At 45.4% G+C, this 24,201-nt stretch overlaps 2 protein-coding genes across 5 annotated transcripts in view; one reads left to right on the forward strand and one right to left on the reverse strand.

Moving 5' to 3' along the window:
* LOC118400949 (bone morphogenetic protein receptor type-1A-like) overlaps positions 1-19,179 on the forward strand; it is a 62,334-nt gene extending 43,155 nt beyond the window's left edge. For all 3 annotated transcript variants that reach the window (XM_052477341.1, XM_035797995.2, XM_035798004.2), the window contains 10 exons: positions 9,424-9,583; positions 12,175-12,277; positions 13,208-13,307; positions 13,440-13,536; positions 13,781-13,919; positions 14,241-14,433; positions 14,639-14,936; positions 15,190-15,365; positions 16,428-16,558; positions 16,822-19,179. In XM_052477341.1, coding sequence (XP_052333301.1) covers positions 9,424-9,583; positions 12,175-12,277; positions 13,208-13,307; positions 13,440-13,536; positions 13,781-13,919; positions 14,241-14,433; positions 14,639-14,936; positions 15,190-15,365; positions 16,428-16,558; positions 16,822-16,947 — 1,523 coding nt within the window. In that variant the 3' untranslated portion in view covers positions 16,948-19,179. The remainder of the gene's footprint in view (positions 1-9,423; positions 9,584-12,174; positions 12,278-13,207; positions 13,308-13,439; positions 13,537-13,780; positions 13,920-14,240; positions 14,434-14,638; positions 14,937-15,189; positions 15,366-16,427; positions 16,559-16,821) is intronic.
* Positions 19,029-24,201, reverse strand: part of LOC118400957 (multimerin-2-like) — a 31,302-nt gene continuing 26,129 nt past the window's right edge. For both annotated transcript variants that reach the window (XM_035798024.2, XM_035798016.2), the window contains exons 6-8: positions 23,692-24,128; positions 22,030-23,533; positions 19,029-21,621 (exon numbers count right to left, since the gene is read on the reverse strand). In XM_035798024.2, coding sequence (XP_035653917.2) covers positions 21,209-21,621; positions 22,030-23,533; positions 23,692-24,128 — 2,354 coding nt within the window. In that variant the 3' untranslated portion in view covers positions 19,029-21,208. The remainder of the gene's footprint in view (positions 21,622-22,029; positions 23,534-23,691; positions 24,129-24,201) is intronic.

Raw genomic sequence — 24,201 nt, forward strand, 5'->3', positions numbered from 1 at the left:
ATCGACGTGCCACATAGGTGCTAAAAAAACGCTAAAAACTGCACACTAGAGAGACAATAGTGCTTGTCATTTTGGCACTGAACTCCATATTTTGCCGCCAATTTTTTTTTACAGCTATTTCATTAAAGATGCAATATGTAACGTTTTGGGTCACCTGACCAATTTCACATAGAAATGTGAGTTATAGATCTGTCAATCATTGAAAGCAAGTCTAAGAATCTGTAGATATTTTCTATGAGCGATATTTCTTTTTCCCGTTTGTGCGTCTTTTACTTTCGGTTTTGTACACCAGCTGAAAATACAATAGTTTTGGTTATGGAAAATATATTTCACTGTTTAGATGGTACAATGATTCTCTAAATCATATTTGCTTGTTTTGTTTCTGCATAGTGCAGCTTTTAATGTTCATGATTTATCAAAGGGCCATTATAAATGAATAAACGGGCCGAATCTGGTCCACATGCCACATGGAAAGTTGACTTGTTTCTGTGGCAGTCCTCTTTGAGAATTTATAACGTAATCTCTGTTTTTAAAAAGGCAATTATTTTATATTTATTATAAATAGTTGTCCAATTTGCCCATTGTTCTCGTATGATTAATACTGAATAGCTAGTAACAATTTAACCCAATCTGTCCTGCAATTTCCAATTTGATCTCCCTTATGAATCCAAGACCAGACTAACTTCAGAAGGCAATAGTACTGTTAATAAATAATAATAATAATAATAATAATAATAATAATAAAACACTCATCTGTCAAATACATATGGAGGAGGCTTGATAAACATTGTTAAACTAAATTATCATGAATCGTTTGGTTTTTCAGCCTTTAAGCTACCCCTTCATGTCACCCATGGTCCCCCACCCCTCACTATGGAGAGATCAGTATCTTAAGCTGTTGTAATGGCCGTGATTAGAGTGAATTAGCGGCAAATGCAGGGCCTTTAGAAATGCATGGCCTAAGCTACCTACTTAAAGAATATTACCCTAACCCCCCAGGTGGTCCGAACTGTTTTATATTCTAATTATGGGACATAACCAATGGGACCAAACACCATAGGTGCAACTCGCAGTCCCTTCTCTCAATACCAAGTTTACCATGACGTGCAGAAACACCCATGAGGAGTGAATGGTACCCGCCACTTGGAAAATGCACTGTTCTCAATGAGATTAGAACATGTTGAATGTCATGTGGTGTTCCCAGGATACAGCGGATAGATCATCACAGCACTGTGGGCTTGCTTTCTGCCTTATTTTGCCATTAAATTGGAAAATTAGGCCTACATGTACCAAATGTGTGTCCAAAAGACACGGAATATGCCCCGACTACAAAAAATTGTAGTCACGGAAGACTCAAGCATCACGCTGGTTTTGTACTGCCGTGTTTGATGTCGGAAGGATATGGCGCTCAGAAAAGGGCCTCTCTCTGCTCCCCTAGCTGCTCCTACTGTTGCTCTCGTACTGCCTTCCCAGCTGGGCCTCCACAGTGACTCACCCGGCAGCCATAAAGCCAACCATGACCATAAAGATGCAGCTCCCAGGCTCGTAAAAGGTCACCTTTTAACCAGCCAATGAGATGTTAAGGCAAGTATCAGGAGTTGATTACTCTGAAAGCAGAGCCTTTGAGCGAGCGTACACACACACACACAAACAAGCGAGCTGATAAGAGGAAGGCGAGGCTGGTCCAAGTGTTAGGTATGATGATTGGTCTCAGAGAGCGTAGCTCTGAATCCGTTGTGAATTTATGACCGTGTTTTGTTATCACAGAGCCCACGCTATTTTGTTAATTAGCCTCTGTTGACTCTGTCGCCCTTGTCCCAGCCATACATTGAAACGGTGCCTCTGTACCCACTGGGCCAGGTTAGCCTCTCCTTCCTTCCTCCTTTGCAGCTTAGTCATCGACAGTAGTGACTTGTCGGGGGACCCCCCCCCCCCCACTACAGGAAGCTGTTGAACTGATTGTCGGTGCTCTGGGTTCCTTTTTGCACATTAACCGTTTCCTCTATTGTACTGTCAGTCGTTACAGGGCAGAAACCACTCCAAACATTCATTGTTCTCCGGAAATAATTAAATCCTACAAGAGTTTTTTTTTTTCTTCTCTTCTCTCCACCGCTTTTCTTCTTTTTTTTTTTACACCACACTAGCTGATACTCGAGAGAGAGTGTGGGGTCTGGCATATGCCAAGCGTTACGGAGAGAGAGAGAGGGGGCAGGGACAGAGGTGCCCGCTGGGCAATAGGCTGCCAGGGTGGCTGTATAAGGGGCCTGCTGTGCCAACTTATGAATGCTCTTTTCAGACTCACTTTTTTTTTGTTCCAAAGGTGTCAACAAACCAATTAAAATGCCACTGTTGTCTCACCAAGGGGGAAAGATGCATGTTTTATAGGTCTAGTTTTATTTTCTGTTGTTTTCCATGTGTGAGGTTGTAGCAACTTGTTAAATATTTTTCAAGGTACTGTTGCTGAGTTGCAAGGGTTGTTGAATAAACATCTCAGGAAGTTCTCCAATAGCACTCAAAGAACAGATGGAAGGAAAGGTGGGTCCGCCCCCCCCCCCTCCCCCCCTGCCACGTTTTGGACAAAAGCCTTGTAGTGATTAATATGAACAAAATGTGTTCGATTTGTGGTGTTGAAATGTACTGTGGTGAAGAGGTTACGGTAACACCTGTCATTTTTCTATTGTCTGCATCACAAACCTGAGGAACAACATGAGCGGTATACATATGTGTCCTTTGCTACTGTGAAAGTGATGATGGAGCTGAAAGGGGAGCCTTCAAATTGGGTGCCTCACTTGTTGTATGACTTATAATTGTCAGCTAATACCTCCATACTATTTCTTGCCGAATCACCAACCTCGAGCTGTAATTTAATTTCAGGCAGCTCTCTCCCCGTCCAGATTCATCCCCAAGGTTTGAGAGAAAGGTGACATTGATAGTCTCTGGGGTTAGTTGCTGTGAACTGATGTATAATTATTCTCTCATCTATTTGTTTCTCACACATGCGCGCACACATTTTCTCCTGCCTGAGATTTTAGTGGAGGGCATGTTTTAGTTACTGTGTTTATGCAGATTAGTGATGCGCAGGTTGACTCATAACCCACAGTCCCGCGGGGTTATATCTGTGGGGCTGGTTTAAGGTCATGAAATATTGTGTGGAAGATGGGTGGTGGGTGTCGGGCAGGATGAATAAAGAGAAAACGATGCCCTTTTAAAAAAATGTATAATTCTTGTGCAATTTAAAGCTATAGGCTTTTTTTTTCTTTCATTTTTTGAGGCTGTCTGGCATTAGTGTGTAAGCCTTGGACTTTAGGGCCTACCTGTATGTGCGCCGAATGGCCTATACACCAAATGCTTTTGGGAAGAGCAGGAAAATTTCACGCTGATACGGAGGCAAAACGTTTAATTCAATAAGAGAAAAGGTACGAAATGGAGAGGGGGAAAAAAGACAATGAATGGCCAAATAATGTGTTTGGGAAAGATTTGGGGAAGTGGTAAAAGAGGATGATCAATTTGTGTGTCACATGGTCTGAATACAGTGAAATGCCTACTTACAAGCCCTTAACCAACAATGCAGTGTTAAGAGAATATTTACAAAATAAACTGGTTAAAAAAATGTCATCACAAAATAACAGACTATATACAGGGGGTATCGGGGAGTCAATGTGCGGGGTACAGGTTAGTCGGTCATTTGTACATGTACGTAGGGGTGAAGTGACTATGCATAGATGATAAACAGCAAGTAGCAGGAGTATAAAAACATGGAGGGAGGGGGGTCAATGCAAATTGTCTAGATTGCCTTTTTATTTATTATTCAGCAGTCTTATGGCTTGGGGTTGAAGCTCTTAAGGAACCCTTTGGACATAGACTTGGCTATGGCATGGGTGACTGGAGTCTTTGACAATTTTTGGGGCCTTTCTCTGACACTGCCTAGTTAATTGGTCCTGGATGGCTAGAACTTGGCCCCCCATGCCCATGTACTGGGCCATACGCACTACCCTCTGTAGCACCACTATAGCCCTGTCGACATGAATGGGGGACGTATTTGGCCCTCCTTTTCCTGTCATCCAAGATCATCTCCTTTGTCTTGCTCACATTGGGGGAGAGGTTGTTGTCCTGGCACCACACTGCCAGGTCTCTGACCTCCTCCCCATAGGCTGTCTCATTGTTGTCAGTGATCAGGCCTACCACTGTTGTGTCGTCAGCAAGTTCAATGATGGTGTTGGAGTCGAGCTTGGCCATGCAGTCGTGGGAGTACAGGGGGACTAAGCATGCACCCCTGGGGGGCCCCAGTGTTGAGGCTTAGCGCAGCAGATGTTGCATACCCTTACCGCCAGGCGGGCGGCCTGTCAGGAAGTCCAGGATCCAGTTGCAGAGGGAGGTATTTAGTCCCGAGGGTCCTTAGCTTAGTGATGAGCTTTGTGGGCAATGTGGTTTTGAACACTGGGCTGTAGTCAATGAACAGCATTCTTACTTAGATGTTCCTCCCAGGTGGGAAAGGGCAGTGTGGAGTGCGATTGAGATTGCGTCATCTGTGGATCTGTTGGGATGGTATGCAAATTGGGGCGGGTCTAGGGTTTCCGGGATTATGGTGTTGTGACCCTTGACCAGCCTTCCAAAGCACTTCATGGCCACAGATGTAAGTGCTATGCAGTGGTAATAATTTTGGCAGGTTACCTTCGCTTCCTTGAGCACAGGGACTATGGTGGTCTGCTTGAAACATGTAGGTATTACTGACTCGGCCAGGGAGAGGTTGAAAATGTCAGTGAAGACACTTGCCAGTTGGTCGATCTTGATATCAGTGTCGGTTATGATGATTGTGAAACGCTGTACAAATTCGACAGTCACAAGACAGGAACTTCAAATAGGCCTATGGCATGTCAAGGAAACTAGCCCTACTGTTCAGATGAGTTAAATGGAAACTGATATCTGGACACTGACTGAGGTCTATAACCACTCCCATAGTCTTAATATTAACTCCTGCAGAATTAAGCATTTCTTTCAGTGAAATTATACACCAAATGTAGACTAAAATTAGACTCGAACGGGGTGAATACATATGTTTTATTCCTTCATGCATCCTGTGCATAGAAATAAACCTTATAGTAATTCAACCGTGTGTGTGTGTGTGTGTGTGTGTGTGTGTGTGCGCACTGAATATGCATCCAGGCCGAACGGAAATCTTATCATAAACATGTTGGGTCATTTTCATAGCTTTCTAATAAACGGTCAAACTGATGTCCGTTTGGTTATTGTCATTTTCTCCCCGGTCAAGTTCTCACATCGCTGCTGCTTTCGCGGAGCAACAAAGTTTAGTTTCTGCTTCGTGAAAGAAGCAGAGATGACCAAGAACTTTATGGACGTCAACTAGATTGAAGCATTCGTTCCATCGCTTTCTGACATTCTGGTCTAGCGAGGGTTTATTTAGTCTTCTAGGGCAATGACAGAAGAGAAGCTGCATGTATCTAATTATAGGCAAGTTAACTACAAATAGCCTACCAAAATGCCGGAAATTATAAGAAGAAACATATCTACATCAGGCAAAGAAAATCCTGCAACCCCTGTCAAATAACCTTTCCACCGTGCCTGACTGTAGCCTACAGCGCGTTTCTATAATAGCGGGTAAGGGTCGGTTGCGGTGTCTCAGATTTTCACTTGATCACATAGTTGTTTGCGCATGGTCTATTAGCAATTTCGTGCAGGTGAACGAACAGCTGAACCGCGCACCACTATTGCAGGTATAGGACATATTAGTCGCCTCATCTCCACAGTGGCCCCTGTTGGTAGAACAACCAGTTCAGAACACTGTTTAGATCATGGTGCGGCACTCTTAAGGCTGGATCTGACAATAAAAACAATTCTGCTGCTGGCCCTTTAAGAGCCATGCATTACATTGCCTGTAGATGGAGTGGCTCGTTAGCGTCAGAGTGTGCTGGCCCCTTAAGAGTGCAGCATGTGGCTGACTGAAAGGCTCATTACTGGGCGTGCTCTGCCAGACCTCAGACTCCGCCGTGACTGGCGGCAGAATTAAGCACACATGTGGAGGCAGAGTTAGAGAGAGCAGCAGCCATTTCCAGCCTCACTGACAGCCACTGCTCCCCAGCCAATCACAGGCCTCCTTGTCGAGGGGGGAAAGAGGTACTCCAGCTTTTCACTAGCGAGGCCATATAGGAACAAAAAGGGCTTTGAGGCTCTTTGGAGGGGATTGATGTTGAACTTTAAATCTTGTATTGTCAACATGGCCTTCTCTGACTCCAATGAGATGGAGAGAGAGGCCTTAAGTCCTCACAGACCCCAGTGACTGCAGTAAAAACGTGTCAGTTTTATGTGGACTACCAGAGGCTTTCATCACCTCATCAAAGCGTCGGGAGCCTCCTGAATCCCCCCATCACTCAAACATGACTTAAGCCAGTCTAGACCAGGCACAGCTCCCAGAAAGAAGAGTGAAGGAACTGAGAGTGTGGAAGGGAGAAAGAGCCATCTACCCATAGCGCTCTGGTTTTTATTTGGGGCCTGGCCCATTTGATCCGGTTCCAGTCTGCTGTGTGTTTATAAGTTTCCACTCTGCCTCCCTACACAGCTCTGACATCAGCAAGGGACAGCCCAGCTCAAACTGGGCCCTGGGCCATGCCACCACTTAAGCGTAGTTTATTAGCGGAACAATTTCTGATATGATTTTGATTTAAATCTCCTGTGTGTAATATCAATGGCAAGAGGTCTAGACTATCTGCTTCCTTTTCTGAGCTTTATTTCTCTCTCTCTGTGTGTGTGTGTGTGTGTGTGTGTGTGTGTGTGTGTGTGTGTGTGTGTGTGTGAGACCGTGTTTGTGACGGATGTAGAGCGAAGAAACCGCGAGACCGTGAGTCTATTCCCACCACCCAGGAGATTGTCGGAACTCTGGAGTCCTGTAATCTGTGTGTCGTTTTCCCCCTTCACTGATAGAAGGCAGACTTCAAAGCCCCTGGTTCCCAGCTTCCCGAGGCCAGCTCTGCTATCTCACTGTAGGACTGCTCAGGTTTCCATTAGCACTTAATTATTTTCAGGGTGGTGCTGCCGTAACCGGTAGCCCCCGCCACCTTTGTTTGTTCAACACATTATGGTTTGTTCTATGCCCTAGGACTCCAGCTCTAACGATACAGCTATGTGCTCACAACCTCTGCCACACTGATTTCTCTTCTCACTCGGGCTTCATAAATCTGTCCTGGTGAAATATCGTCTTGACACATTAATGAGGACTGTAGTGAGTCGCCCTTCTCTATGCACAGAACATCTTAGTGAAGAAAGTTGTGATCAGCTTTGCTTTTAGTTGATGAAGTGAAATAATATAGAGTTCTAATGGGCTTTTTTTTCCTTTTCGATACTGCTGTCATGTGTTTGTAGAAGTGTTTCGTAATCATTTTAGTTTAGGATCCCAAAACCAAGTTGTCTGGCAGGTTTTTTACCTGCCACCCTCTGGGGTTTCAATTACATTTCTTGGAAATTCTCTTGGCTGACGTACAGTACCTAAAGTGAAGCATTTGTAGTTGTGGTAGTCTATTTCTGCAGTTAGGCTAGCTGACATCAGTATGCCAGTGAGTCTCTATGTACGAGATCAGTGTACAAATGAACTGTAAAAAGGAACTGAAGCCCAGCAGAAGCTATTGTATCGCTCCACTTGCCTTTTTAATGGTCATTTACCAATGGAATTACTCAGAGAATGCAGCCTGAATGTAGAACCTCCAGGACACTCGGTTGTAAAACGAGGGAAATATCCCTGAGAAAGACTAGAACAACAACTCTGAAGCCAGTTAATGGGGTCTAGGAAAGGAATGCGGCGATGGAGACAACAGCAGCAGGGAGAGAAAAAAACCGTCTGCCCTGTTGCTGTCCTGCTGCCGAGACGTTTCAAATTGTAGGTTTTGCAGGTGATTGGCCCCTCTGCAGACATGTCTGAACGAGCAGGCTCGAGTCGCGTCATGCTCCAGAGGAAGTGCCCGCAGCCGCGCCGAGCACCACACACAGACATCACTTTGTTCTTTGTGCTCACGAGGCCCACAGCCCAGGTTCACTCTCCTGAGCAGCATGGGGGAGGAAGGGAACTGGGAAAAAGGCAGAGGTGAAAGGACAAGGAGGCTAGGAAAATAAATAGGGGGCAGAGAAATGGGTGGGGGGGTTAGGATGAGGTGGAAGTCAAGAAGAGCAGGATATGGACAGAAGGAAGAGAATAACAGGTTGTAGGACTGGGAAAAAAAGAGGGCAAGAGGTGAAATGACAAGGAAAGTGGGACACGACATTGCAGGGGGGCATCGGGGCAGCAAGTAGCCTAGTGGTTAGAGTGTTGGACTAGTAACCGGGAGGTTGCTAGATTGAATCCCCGAGCTGACAAGGTAAAAATCTGTCATTCTGCCCCTGAACAAGGCAGTTAGCCCACTGTTCCTTGGCCGTCATTGTAAATAAGAATTTGTTCTTAACTGACTTGCCTAGTTAAATAAAAGAAGGGGAGAGAGAGGAAAATGGATCAGGAGAAAGGGCATGAGGAGAGGTGGCAGGAGTGTCAGACTAATAGGAGGATTAACACGGTGAGCTCGTTCACATTTAATACAACATAAGATACTTAACCTAAAATGAGCGTGTTGCTCTGTGAAATGTTATTTTCCTGACCTTGTACCCATGGTGCCGTGTATCAAATCTTAATGGCTCTGACTGGCTCCTTAATATGTGTCTAGATTTGTTGCCGATGCCCTTTTCTAGACGCTGGTAATACAGAGCGCTGGCAGTGAGCGCTCGGCTACTTTAACCACCGTAAACTGAGTTTACCCGTAAAAGTTTGCTGTGTACTAAACCTTGCCATTATTAAGAACCACAACATCATAGCCTGCATGAATATTTGATTTTTCCGCCAATAAAACCACACTGTTTTCAATTTCATATGTAATTGCGATCAGATTGGCAACGGTGCTAAAGTTGTTCTGAGAGAACAACAGTGGTTGGCTTGGCCCTTTCATACTCTGGTCTGCTCTGCTTACACTCATCCATGTTGATGGCCCTGGCTGGACACTAGTACGGTGTATAAATAGCCCTCTGGCCTTATATGGATCAGGTTCATCAGATGAGGACCCAATCAGGACCAGAGCAGACCGCTCTCAGATAGAAACTAATAGAGGGTGGGACAGCAGATTAAAAATAACCGTAAGGCTATTGTGTTTACTCTGATTACATAGCCTAGTATTTGGCTACTGTAACTCTTCAAACCAGACGTGGTGGAATAAGTGACACAGTGTATTTATATGTTCTGTATGCCAGACAACGGTGATGCGTGCACTTAAAACAGATGGAAGGAAAGAATGATGGATTGTGATATTTTTACTGTCATTATAAAACACAACTGTTTTTCTCTCTCGCCCTGTCTCTTGTCCTCCCTTTCTGTCTCTCCTCAATCCGTCCATCCAGCTGGTCAGAATCCAGACCACATGCTCCATGGCACCGGGCACAAGCACGAGTCCAGGAAGCCCGGAGACGGGCCCACGGTGGCCCCAGAGGACGCCGCCCGCTTTCTGAGCTGCTACTGCTCGGGCCACTGTCCAGAGGACCACAAAAATAACACCTGCGAGTGAGTGACCAACCACCTCATTGTACACTCTGTACTTTCCTAAAGGCCAAATCCTTAAAGACATGCTCCGTAACTTTGGCGACTACTAAGTATACTTTTTTAAACCTCCCGCAAGTGACACACTGATATTATATTTTTGGCTGATACTGATATCCAATTTTTTCCTTGACAAAAAACCTGATGCCAATAAGCAATATTAACATTTTGCGTCCTTTTAAGCATTCTAGTACAGTTAAATAGTTAACACACACATGGACGCAGCAGTCTAAGGCACGACATCTCAGTGCAAGAGAGGCGTCACTACAGTCCCTGGTTCGAATCCAGGCTGTATCACATCTGGCTGTGATTTGGGAGGGCGGCGCACAATTGGCCCAGCGTCGTCCCTGTTTGGCCGGGGTAGGCCGTCATTGTAAATAGTAATTTGTTCTGAACTGACTTGCTTAGTTAAATAAAGGTTACACACACACACACACACCACACTGACCAAAAAGTTGTTTTGTTGGCATTTACGTATGTCTCCATTACCAGTAAAACATCATCATCAAAACTGTTTTCTTTCACTTGCTGTGCTGTTTTGTTGTTCGTTTGTTCAGTCATTTCATTCTCAACCAGGATTTCTATGGAACGCCGTTTGGGTCTTTGCGTGTCAAAAAACACTATTCGGAAAGTTGGAATGTTATAGAAAATGTAACAAATCTGTTGAAATCACACTGGATGTATTATACTTTAGATTTGCATTGGGGCATACTTATTTCACTGCACAGCCTTACCCCATGTCATTGATCCACAATCCATAGGTATCAGTCCTCTCAGTGACACCCAGTGAACATTAGCGTCGTAGCTCTTATTGCGGGACTCTGAAACAACGGTGAATTGAAGCCACATTTATTGTCAACCCATGTGTATTGAACACCATTCCAGAGGAAAATTAATACTGCGTGGATGTTTTGGAGTCTGATAACTCTGAGGACGTTGGGGAAAAAAATATATTGGGTATTGAGTAGACTGTTACTCCATTTCATTGATCCCCAATCTTTAGGTAAAGCTATACAGTGGAATATGAATGTCAATACACACAATAAGCTGACACAGTCCCGTGATAAGGGCTACAACGCTAATATTTGCGTAAACTCTTCACCGTTGTGTTCTGTGGGTGTCACTGAGTAGACTGATACCCAATTCCATTGCTTCACATTCCAACCTTGTTTAACATCTAGTCTAAATATGGCATGATTCGACCAATTGTAACCTTGTTTTCAGGCTGGTTGTGTTGGTGCTGGGTAGGTACCAAGCTAAAGCTAGCTACCCCAAATTTGCAGTCGAACACATAATGCTTTATTATCAACGTGGTATTGTACACATATCGTTTGTGGCTGGTGTTTGCAGACTTTTTTTGTACAGCATTGACAGTGCTACTGATAGTAGTGCTGGCGCTTGGCTTGCACATGCAAATTCAGAACACACAACATTCTATAATAGAACTGTGTTATTTGACGTGGCAAATTAAAAGCTTATAGGCTTTGAAAGCTTGACGCTTTAAGCGTCAAATAGTGTTATTTGACGTTTATCTTTTTGACATGCAAAGACCCAATTGGCGTTCCATAGTATGTCGTGAAGATAATAGCAGTGACGCTGTTACTGTGCAACTCAGGTAGGGCAACATCTGAACACTTGGTAATGTTAGTGTGTACCGGTGCACGACCAGTCGCGAAAGCCAACAGAGAACGCCAGAGAACGGAGAACGGTTGATTGTCAAAGGCAATGGATTCCAATATCCCGGCGTTAATGGATTTCGCCTTTGAGTTGTCTCGCTGAAATGTTCTTACTCTTTCAAATGACTGCTGGACTTGTTGAATGCTCACTCCACACAGCAGACATTGTGGGCTTAGGTTAGGAATGCTGTGTTGAACGTGTAGCGCAACATTTTACGTGGCGTCATTACGTCATGTACCTACGTTATATAGGTATCCACGTCAGCTTTGACATCGGTTTTTCACATCGCCGTTAAACTAGACATCGGGCCGAATCCGATGTTTGCATTTTTAACTAATATCGTCCGATTCCGATATGTTCACCGACATATCGTGCATCTCTACCTCCCGCTTTGGGCTGGATGTGTCAACGTGTCGTTCATAAATGCTAAATGTATGAGCAGAATTACGGTCTTACCTCGAAATCACTAGTTTGATAGCGACTGTTTTTCTGGGAGCTGTGCTGCGCTATTTTTCCTACATTTCCCCCACTTGGGCCCGCCCCTAATAATTTGAGTTCAACAAATGAGCTTCAGCCCCTCGCCATATGAGTGACAGCTAGAACGATGCACATGATACACCCACAGCAGAGCAAGAGACAGAGGAATGTGATGTGGCGTACATATCTGCAAATAATTTTCGGGGACCGCTTTTGTTTCGTGAGAGCAACCTTCCGAGCTTTTTGCTAAAAGTATTCAGCATTACCAGAATCTTTCATTTAGATGTTTGTTCAAACTCTGACTTTTGGGTCTGTGATGAATGTCAATGAATGACAGGTTTGGTCAAAACGCTAACCTATGTGTGTTTTGGAATTGTAGTCATTGAATGTGTATATTGTAGGACGAATGGCCAGTGTTTTGCCATCATCGAGGAGGACGAGAATGGAGAAGCTATTCTGACCTCTGGCTGCATGAAGTATGAAGGCTCACATTTTCAATGCAAGGTAAGCATGTTGTCGGTTTGGAGGGAGCAGGACAAGACAAGGACACATGGATGTCAATTATGTCATGTTACATGAATGTCATTATTGAATGTATATGTACACTCAGTAGCAAGTTTAGTACCGGGTTGGACACTGCATCCATAACAGCCTGAATTCTTCGGGGCATGGCGTCCAATCACTGCTCAATTGGTATCAAGGGACTGAACATGTGCCAGGAGAACATTCTCCACACCACCACCATCAGCCTGTACCGTTGACACCAGGCAGGATGGGTCCATGGACTCATGCTGCTTATGCCAAATCCTGACTCTACCATCAGTATGAAGTAACAGGAACCGGGATTCGTCAGACCAGGCAATGTTTTTCCACTAGGCAAATTGTCCAGGGTTGGTGATTGCGTTCCCACTGGAGCAGTTTCTTCTCATTTTTAACTGATAGGAGTGGAACCCGGTGTGGTTGTCTACTGCAATAGCCCATCCATGACAAGGATCGGCGAGTTGTTGTACCGCGTAGTTATTTTTCTGTTTGTGACATGCCTGTTAGCTTGCACGATTCTTGCCAATCTACTTCAACCTCTCTCGTCAACGAGCTGTTTTCACCCACAGGACTGCCACTGACTGGATGTTTATTTCAAAAAAATTGTCACACCATTCTTGGTCAAACCTAGACACTGTTGTGCGTGAAAAGCCCAGGATGGTGGCCGTTCCTGAGATGCTGAGATCCGGCGTGCCTGGCACCGCCAATCCTACCACACTCTAACATTCAATCACGCCTTTGCTTTATATAGCAAGCCACTGCCACTTGACTCACTGTCTGTAGGAGAGACGTTAACTCATAAACTGGCCACGGAGTCTATAGCTAATGTTCATATTTTGTTCTCGTTTAGTCATTCTAAATAACCCTTGTTATGCCAACAAACCATTGTTTCAGGATTCGCCCAGGGCTCAGACAAGGCGAACGATCGAATGCTGCGATACAGACTTCTGTAATCGGGACCTGCAGCCCACATTACCTCCCCCAATGGACACTGGTGAGGCTCCGGGCCAACTGTTACGCTACTGTTGGTGTTTACCTCTGTGTAGGGGCTCCACTATGGAATTCTTTTACTAGTTTGTCTGGGTCGGAAATTGTATTTGGGAACACAAATTGTTTTGTTTTGCAGGTACCTACTTTGGCAGTGCCCATTGGCTGGCTTTCCTTATATCAATGACTGTGTGCTGCTGCACTCTCATCTGCATCACGGTAGTCTGTTACTACAGGTAGGACTGGCTATTACAGACTAGCTAACAGAAAGAGAGCGATTCCAAATGTCCTGTCTCTAATATACAGTAACTTGAGTCGTGGTGGTAGAATACAAGTCAACTGTTGGTGCCATTTAAGCATTTCTTTGAGATTAGTCGGTTTCACCCCTTTTCTAATAATGATTGACTTGTTGCCTCACAGCACTTGTTGTTCATATTGTAACTTTAGCATTGTGTACTGATCTGTGTGTGTTCCTGCCAGGTACAAGTGGCAGACGGAGAGGCAGCGGTACCACCGGGACCTGGAGCAGGACGAGGCCTTCATCCCTGTGGGAGAGTCTCTCAAAGACCTCATTAACCTGTCCCAGTCCTCTAGCAGTGGCTCTGGGCTCCCCCTGCTGGTAAGATCCCCCACACGACACAGGGAGGGGCTTTGGAGCATGTGGCCTGGATGGAAAGCCTTTGGCTATGTATGGAATGTGACTTTTCTGCTTTCCAGGAAAGTGTAACGGCTGTTTTTGTGTGTCTTTGGTCATAACTAGATTTATAGTAGGTTCAGTCAAATTGAAAATGATAACAACACTGCCGTACAAAGCATTAGCACACATCTATGCTTGAAACGGCGAATATCACGTGAAGAAAATAACAAATGGTCAAAGTTGTAGTAGGTATGATCTGTGGCACACTTGATGCTCAATGCCTCTCCCTGGTATGTCGTGTAGGTGCAGCGTACCATTGCCAAGCAGATCCAGATGGTACGCCAGATCGGCAAGGGGCGCTACGGCGAGGTGTGGCTGGGCCGCTGGCGGGGAGAGAAGGTGGCCGTCAAGGTGTTCTTCACCCGGGAGGAGGCCAGCTGGTTCAGAGAGACTGAGATTTACCAAACTGTCCTCATGAGGCACGAGAACATACTGGGTAAGCTTTGTTCCTTACCACTCGCTTGTAGTAAAGAAGACTGCCTTCTCTGTCTCCATCTAAAATGGTCTGAATCTAAGTTTTTAGTCTTGATTGACTTGGAGTGGTTTTAGGCCTACATTTGCCCTAATACATGAGGTCAACAGTCATGTATCAGGGCAATATAGCACTAAACACCCCTCAACTCTCTTCTCACCCCTCTCAGGGTTCATAGCAGCAGACATCAAGGGTACCGGGGCCTTCACGCAGCTCCTCCTCATCACAGACTACCATGAGAACGGCTCCCTGTACGACTACCTGAAGTTCACCACGCTGGACACCCAGAGCCTGCTGCGACTGGCCTACTCCGCTGCCTGTGCCCTGTGCCACCTCCACACGGAGATCTACGGCACCCAGGGCAAGCCGGCCATCGCCCACCGAGACCTCAAGAGCAAGAACATCCTGATGAAGAAAAATGGAACCTGCTGCATCGCTGACCTGGGTCTGGCTGTCAAGTTCAACAGGTTGAATGAATGTTTTACTCAAGGTCGTGTTCATTAGGCACTCAATGTAAGAAAACTGACGCGCAGGGAGGGAGTACATGAACTTGTCCAATAAGCAACAATCGTTTTGTGATGCAAAACGTTTTGCTATGGTGTGTGCTAATGAATGCACCCATGTTTTCACTTATGGCCGCTCTTCTAAACAGTGCTGAAGTTTTGTTTCTGGAGCAACTGACCATTTCCCTGTGAATTCCTGTTCTTCTCTTGTCGTCAGTGATACCAACGAGGTGGACGTTCCTCTGAGTACGCGGGTGGGGACCCGGAGGTACATGGCCCCTGAGGTGTTGGGCGAGACCCTGAACAAGAACCACTTCCAGGCCTACATCATGGCTGATATATACAGCTACAGCCTCATCATCTGGGAGATGGCCCGCCGCTGTGTAACGGGAGGTATGGGGACATAGACACGTGCGTGCATGCTCACACACACCGACATAGCCGTGTATACACACAGATATAGATGCATATACGCACACACTCCTTATAGTCATGAATCTACAGGCATTTGTGTACACATTTGATACTGATATTCCAGACCAGTCACCAGGACCAAAAGTCTTACCAGCCACTCCGATTCTTTACCAGCCTAAATATTTTTTCTGACAAAATAACAAAACCAAGAACAATAAATGTATTACTAGTCAGAAGGTAGGTCTTATATTGCTAAATATTATTTCATTTTTGTTACCTTAGGCTTTTAACCAACATTTTTACAAATGAGACAATTGTTCAACTGCCCCTTTAAGGCAGGAGGTTACCGTGGCAACGAGGGCACATAGCCCCTGGAGTTGTCAGTGACCGTGTGCCTGTCAGATAGTATCTGACTAGAACCCGATGTGTCTTCGCTGAAGCGAACTCAAAAATTCAAAACAACCTAGCATGTGAACAAAACAATGTAAAAAGACAAGAAACACAAGGACAAAGTCTCACTTAGGCAGACTTTTGAATAAATTAGACCAACTATTATGCCTGTGCATAGCGCATCTAAAAATGTAATATTCAGCTCTTCAATCACAGTGCGCACTGCTTCCCAGCCAGGCGGTGTTGATGCGTGTCCTGCAGCATATACTACAGGATTCGTAGTTATTTGCGTGATGATTAGCTACCGGCTATGCAACAAAAAGACAGAAACACTTAGAGAAAAGCTTCTGAAGCATTTATTTAGCTATAAATGAGCGCAGAGTTCTATTTTTATTCTCAAATGTGAGTGAAATGCTGTGGAGCCCCGACCACCCGCCAACATGGCTTGTGAAAACAAACATATTTACACGCCAATGCCAAAAATCTACCTGCGGGTGTTTGTTTTTAGGCCCTGCCAACCGCTACAGAAAAACCCCCCAGATAGGCTTAAGATTTCAACTGGTTATGGAAAGCGCTACACTGACGGTATGGTTGAACCCGGTGTTCTTTTGCGCTTTGCTTACGTGTCACTATCTCCCTCTCCTCTCTCAGGCATAGTGGAGGACCACCAGCTGCCCTACTATGAGATGGTGCCGGCAGAGCCGTCCTTTGAGGACATGCTGGAGGTGGTGTGTGTGAAAGGGCTGCGGCCCACCGTGTCCAACAGGTGGAACGGTGACGAGGTGAGTTCTGATTTATCAGGGCAAATATGGTTTTGTCTGTACGAGACCCTTGAGAAAGAACCTGAAGATCAATGCATAAACACATGTAAATGAGTAAAGAAGGCAAAGGTTGTCTTTTATCCAGTTGTAACCCATATGAAAGCATTTCCATTTAGTACTTTAAAAAAAACTAAGTACAAATCTGCCTAGGCAATACTGTGTATTTAGAGGTTATTTAAATTAGACCAAACTCCTAAAGCGGGGTGTGTGTGTGTTTTCTCCAGTGTCTGAGAGCCATGCTGAAGCTGATGTCTGAGTGCTGGGCCCACAACCCCGCCTCGCGCCTCACCATCTTACGAGTCAAGAAGACCTTGGCCAAAATGGTAGAATCGCAGGACATCAAGATTTGATCCTTTTCCCCCCTACATACTCAACACAGCCTGACCTAGAGACAGAACTCCCCAGTGTGTCCTAATGCTGAATGTGTCACCTCTGTTCAGTTGGCAGGGGAGGAGGAACAGGGTATGGGAGAAAAAGGGCCCTGTTGTCACTGGGCCTTGGGCATAGAGCCTTAGCCTCCATGAATCTCTATCACCACAACGGACAGATGCTGCTGCCAGAGGCTCTTTCCCTTATTCCCTCCCTGGCCAGAGGAGTTTGTGGTTATCGTGCTGCATTGAATGCTTTCTGTGAAAGTCAAAACATGACATTGTGTGTGGAAGGGGATGGCATTTTCCTGCTCACATGTTGATGGGCAGAAAGGAATATGATGGAGGAACCTTAGAGCCTCACTTCAAACCAAGACACTGCCCTCGCAAGTGTCACCACCTGCCAATTATGTTCAATTTTTGCCTGTAAGCGTTTTATGCCAACATTTTTTTCTCTTCAGGACAGTCTTCTCCTGCCATGTTAAAATGTCTCTCGACTCATAAGTAGAGTAATTACGAAATACGAAATAAGGTACTATAATTATATGTGAATTTAATATGTAAATATATTGTATCGATAGATGCCGTGCCTCAAAAAAAAAAACATGCTGCAATGGTATTCGCGTCCAGTGGGCTTCAAACGGGACCTGCTTCAAGAGCTATGAGCAATCCAGTCAACCAAGGACGTTGTAAGAGGGGATACCTGACTTGCCTTAAATCAACTTGTCACTGTGCTTCCTACAACAAACCTCAACTCAGTAACTTGTCAAAAAAGACGTCTGGTTAAAAAAAAAAAAAACATATTTAACGCAAAATTGTATTCAAATGACATTTGTGAATAGGGAGTTTGTGTCCCATCATGTCTCTATGCTTACCTCTTCTTCCTATATGTTATATTCTGTATGTCTTCTGGGAGGAACGTTCAGAACACAAAAATGGCATATTTTGGCCCTCATGAAGCCTATGCAAAAGTGTGCAGCTTAGAGGGCACACAGCAATTAGGCCTTTCTAAAAAATGATTAATCTGACATTTCTGCTGTCCCCACGCCCCGCTTTCTTACCCACATTCATAGACCCCCCTGCTCTGCTCTTTTGCTTTTCATTCCATTTTGAGTTACAGATATATATTCATTAAGTGGCCAACTTTCATATTGCCAAACATCATGTGAGCTCAGCCATTGAACTGTACCATTGTGCAGTAATTTTTTGTCTTCCGGGGTCCTACATGTCAGGTTTGTCATAGGGCTCACAAGTCAACATTAATTCAGAAAATATGCAATATTTTACTAACTTAATGTACAATTATATAGCTTACTCAATGCTATGGTAAATGGCATATTTACTTGTGCTAAAAACATTTAGTTAGCCAGAGCTGTAATGCCATTGACGTTTGTTGATCCATGAAGCTTCCTTGGGTTTGTGTGACAGAATTACAGTCAAGTACAGAGGGAACATACAGTAGATGCAACACTGAAGTGAAACCACTTCCGCTTGCTTTGGGACACATGCAAATATATACATATTTGCAGGTTTCCTCAGTGATGTTATCTGCGGGCCAGTGCAGAGGGGTGAGCAAGCCCATTTATGAGCATTTAGCACAAGAGGAACTGCATTTCTACATTTAGAACTTCATACAGGTATGAAGTGAAAACAACATAAATAATATCCTTGGCTGAACCACTTGTCCTCAACTCTAGACGCAGATCGTGCCCTTTGTTTAACCCTCTTGCGTAGGATCCAAGTCTTGGCCAGTGTATTCTTAACTTTGTCTTCCAAGTCCCTGCTCCTATTGTGTCTGCCTCTTCATCTATATCCAATGTTTGCTTTTGCTTCCCTTGTGTCCATACAAATTCTTAAAAAAATATCTTGCAGTTCTTGTGGGTTTTGCGCACATGTTTAAGTGTGCATGTCCCGCTGAAATCACGTGCAACCTAGTGTGTCAGGACATTTTTCTTTGTGAATTAAGCTAACAGTACATATGGTAGATATTTAAAAAATATTTCACCTGAGCAGTAACTAGTGTTTTCCTCTTTTGTAATATGCAAGAAAACCATATAGAATAATCTCTATGTACATCTTTAATGTGTTTTTATACAGCATCTGGTTAAAAGGTGCCTTTTTCGAGTTTACCAAGGAAAGAAAACGATTCTGTTTCTGTACACAGCCTGTCCAATGTATCAATTTGAAAGTAAATAACCTTATTTTAGTACACAACTTTGTGGTCTGGTCTTGGGTTATTGTTTCATTTCCTTCCAATTAACTGTTGGTTTGACTGTGGAGACTGAGCCTAAAACCAGTAAAGGTGTCTAGCACTGCCATCTGCTGGAGGAGAATGGTACGGCATATTGATGTACTGTAATAAGAGTTTAAAACTCGTCAGTATGGAGCCCGTGTCTTGTAGAAAAGGGTCTGTTTCTCTACCTGAGGCCTTATACATGTACAGTACCATGAAAAGGTATTTGCCCCTTTCGATACTGAATTATATCAGATCTTAAAACAACCTAATAGATAAAAGGAACATGCGTTTACAAATAACAAAATATACTTATTTTATTTAATTAAAGTTATGCAATAACCGATTCCCCTGTGTGGGAAAAAGTAATTGCCCCCTTACACTGAGTAACTGGTTGTGACACCTTTAGCTGCAATGACTGCAACCAAACGCTTCCTGTCGTTGCTGATCAGTCTCACGTCACTGTAGAGGAATTTTGGCCCATTTTGCATTCAGAACTGCTTTATTTCAGTGGTATTTGTGGGTTTTCAAGCATGAGCTGCTCATTTCAAGTCCTGCCACAACATCTTATTTGGGATTAGTTCTGGACCCATGTCATCCAAAATGTTTACTCAAGTTTGCCAAAAGGCATCTGGAAGCACCTAGATGATCATCAAGACTCTTGGAAGAATGTTCTATGGACAGATGATTCAAAAGTATCACTTTTTTTGGACGACATGGGTCCCATTATGTCTGCCGAAAACCAAACACTGCATTCTACAGTAAGAACCTTATACCAACGGTCATGTGTGGTGGTGGTAGTGTGATGGTTTGGGGATACTTTTCTGTCCCAGGACCTGGACGACTTGCCTTAAAGCAGAATTCATGGTTCCTTCTATTGTGTCAGAATTCTACAGGAGAATGTCAGGCCATCTGTCTGTGAGCTGAAGATGAAGTGCAGCAAGACAATGATCCAAAACACAATTAAAGTCTACATGAATGTCTAAAAAGCAACACATTTTGTTTTGGAATGGCCTAGTCAAAGTCCAGACCTAATCCCATTTGAGATGTTGTGGCAGGACTTGCAACAAGCAGTTCATGCTTGAAAACTCACAAATGTCGCCGAGTTACAGTAGTTCTGAATGCAAAATGGGCCAAAATTCCTCCACAGCGACGTGAGACTGATCAGCAACGACAGGAAGCGTTTGGTTGCAGTCATTGCAGCTAAAGGTGTCACAACCAGTTACTCAGTGTAAGGGGGCAATTACTTTTTCACACAGGGGCAATTGGGTGTTGCATAACTTTGTTTATTAAAATATGTATCATTTAGTTCCCTCAGGTTCCCTTTATCTAATATTAGGTTTTGGTTGAAGATCTGATAACATTCAGTATCTAAAATATGTACAGTAGAGAATTAGAAAGGGGGCAAATACTTTTTCACGGCACTGAATTAGAAATGTTGAAGACATAAAGCACAGACAGCCCTGTATTCTGCCCTACCAAGCAAAAAGGCAGGAACTGCTCATAGCGAGGAACTGAGATTATTTTATTTGATTTACCTTGGTTTCACAGTAACTTTATACAGTTACTGCTAACATGACCCCCATTTTCTCCAAAACACAACTAGAGGCAGGATACTTGTCCACGTGATTAAGCATGTATTTTATGTAGCAAAAATGACTAACTCGTTTCAGACCAAATGAGCAGTTACTGCCTTGTTGCTTGATAGGCCAGCATTGTGGTTGCATGGAGGGGAGTTTGATATCTTAAAGAAGCCCACCTTTATATTCTGAAAGTCAGAGTTTCTAATAAATATTGTTTTATGGTCTAGAATGCTCAAATGTTCCTGTTTCCCTTACAACTACCTAGAATAGCTCTAAATGGTGTACGATATGACAAATGTTTTATACTACCCCCCCCATATCAATGTAAGAGATTGAAACGCAGGTGGCATAGTAGCTGTCAGTCTAGTGATTGATTGCTCTCAGGCCAACATCTCTCCTCTGACTATACAGAGCATCCCCGGCGTCCTCAGGTGGTCTGATAAAGCAGAAGCCCAGCGAAGGCGTTGTCTTTGGGGTCATCAGTCACCAGAGTCCCCTCATACAGTTCAACCCGGAGCTCCTCTCCCTGCTGCAGCTGTAGGAGACACACACGGGTGACGGGGCCCAACAATGCCATCTTGTCCTGATGCAAAGTGGCAGCCAGCTCCCTGTTCTCTCTCCTCAGCCCAGACAGCGAGGGGCCAGGTTCAAAGTTCAGCGTCAGCGTGAAGAGGTAGATTCCTGCCAAAGGTGCTTGGAATATCCCAGTGTGAGTTGAGTACATCTGGCCCGGGTTTAGCGACGTGTCCTCAAACACCAGGAGGCTGCTGTCACTTGGTCTGCTGCGCTGTATGCTTCTGGCCAGAAACATAAGGGGACTGTCCCCCAGCTTAGATAGCACTGAAAGAGAACATACAGGGAATTATCAGTTGTTACCTGCTAACTTCATGGGCGGTATCAAAGATCGGGGGAAAAAATATTGGTCGCATACACATTTTGCAGATGTTATTGCGGGTGTAGCAAAATGCGTTTAACCCATAGACACTCGCTATACTTCTGCTTAGACCACTTAAGCCTGAACTAAAACATTTGTGGTTCACCAGGGGGCAGTCTTGGGTTGATTCTCTCTCATGCTAAGCGACTCCCTGTTTTAACCCATTGCGAGAACTGACTTGAGGGTGTTTCACATGTATAGATAAGAGTTTAAAGTGAACTTCCAGTCTTAGTGGGTGTTAGAAAGAAGTGTAGCCCAGCTTGATTGAGAGGTAGATCTGACAGTGTTTTTGTCTTTCATAGATTGATGCCTACCTGATGTATCCCTCCTGCTGCGAAGGTTATCTCTCTCTCCAATGTGGTCTTTGATTCCCTCTTTGTTGTTATTGCGCTTCCTCTGTCTCTTCCCCTCCTTCCTCTTCATCAGGGCCCACAGCTGGTCCAAGTCCAGGGTGCTTTCTGAGTCGGCCAATCCCTCCGAGTTACTGAAGACGTTCTTGAAGAGACTCAAATGATTCTCTAAACCCCTCCTCAGCCAGGCCACCTCTGCCTGCAGTTTGGTGCCATCTTTGGTGTTGTTGCAGCTGGCAGTACAAGGCCTGTACTCCAGCCTGTGGACCTTCTCCCCCAGCTCCTTCACTGCTTTCTCAAGGCTCCACAGGTCACTGTCAGAGTAGTCTTGCCGGTCCTCAGAGGCTGCTGAGACCATGAGGTGGTCACTCCTCTGGTCTCCACTCCTCCTCTTCAGGCCGCGGGAGGCCAAGTCTACCAGCACAGAGGGCTCGTCTGAGGCCGGGAACTCTTCTGCCCGGGCGGCCTCCAGCAGGGAGGTGAGACTGAGGTTCTGGCCCCTGATCTGTTCCTGCATGTGGCGAAGCCTCTCCTGCAGTGCAGGGATGGAGTGGGCCTCCTGGTTGCTTTGGGGCCAGTCCATAAACCCCATCACCTCCTCTCCCAGGAGCATCTCCAGCACGTCGGTGTGGCGGATGGCATCGTTCAAAAGAGAAAAGAAGGAGCTGGAGAGGTGACTCATCTCACCTGCCAACCACTCGTCGCTCTCCCGCAGACTGAGCATGTCCCTCTGGATGCCCAGAAAGGAGGCCAGCAGCTGGGTCACATTGTGGTGGAGAGTCCTGCTCTTCTCTTGCTCAAAGGCCAGGGAGGCCTTGACGTGATCCAACCCCTGGTAGATGTCCTCCACAGAGGGACTCCAGCGCTCCGACCCAGCATCGGTACTCCCATCCAGGGCCAGCCGGTTGTCGTTGGCCAGCTCTGTGACGTTGGTCAGTCCCTGCTCCAAGCGGGAGATGGTGGCGGTGAATGCCTTGCAGTCACAGTCTCTGGCAGAGCTGGCGTTCTTGTAGAACTGTGTGTACAGGTAGTCCATGTCAGTCTCCATCTCCTGCAGCTGCTCCCAGCGGTGGGTCAGGTTGCTGGCCAGCTCATTGACGCGGTTCAGCACGGCTACTTTAGCCGCCTCCACCTCCAGGCCCGTCTCCATGAACTGGATCTGGCTGTTCCTCCACGTTTGGGCAATGTTCTCCTCAAGGCCTCGGAAGCCCCTCTTCAGAGCCAATGACAACGTCCTGGACATCTCCAAGTCTTCAACCAGGGCATTCACCCTCCCTGTGTTGTTGACCACCTTGTTGTCCAGACGAGCGATAGACTCCCACACTGCCGAGTCCTCTGGAGGGTGCTGGGCCTGGTTGGGTTCTCTCCTGTCCCCTGGGCTGGTCAGGTCCCTCTGGAGTTCTTCACTCAGATGCTCTTGCTCGAGCTTCATGTCTGACAGGGTGGCATTCAGGGACTCGAGATTAACCTACCCGGGAAACATATGAAAGGCATGAAGAACATTCTCACTTTAATGCCCATAAAAAGTCTAAAGGTGTATGATACTAACACCGAAGTGAGAAACTAAGTCTCAAAGTTAAGAATTATTACATAGTTTCATCATCACGTCATGAGGGATTCACTGACCTGTAACATCTTGTCGTTGTGTTTGATCTTGGCGTCGATGTCTGTCTTGAAGTTGGTGATGTTATAGTGCAGCATGGCATGCTGGGAGTGTAGCCGATTCGCCATCTCAGCTCTCTGTTTCTCCAGTTCCTTCCTCACCTCCTTGATGTCCTGGAAACTCTGCTCCAGCTTAGCGTCAAAGGCCTCGGGACCCTCTCCGGCACCTGCACCCCGCAGGGCCTCCTCCTTTACCTCCCACTGGGTGCTCCGGAGCTGGGCCACATCCTGGGACAGACCCCCGACCTCCGAGGTCAGGCGCTCCAAGGTGCGGTTGAAGCCATCCAACATGGGCTGGAGCTGGGACATCAGCAGGGCCATCATATGGGGCAGAGGGAGGGGAGACAGGGAGTCTGCGTAGGGCCGTAGAGCGACAGCATCCACCTCACCCATGATTGGATCTGAGAGACAAACCAGGAAGTCAGTGCATAATATTTACTCACGTCAATCGGTAGAAGGATTCAGAACAAGACT

Source organism: Oncorhynchus keta, chromosome 2 (genome assembly GCF_023373465.1).
Source record: "Oncorhynchus keta strain PuntledgeMale-10-30-2019 chromosome 2, Oket_V2, whole genome shotgun sequence".
NCBI classification, from domain to species: domain Eukaryota; kingdom Metazoa; phylum Chordata; class Actinopteri; order Salmoniformes; family Salmonidae; genus Oncorhynchus; species Oncorhynchus keta.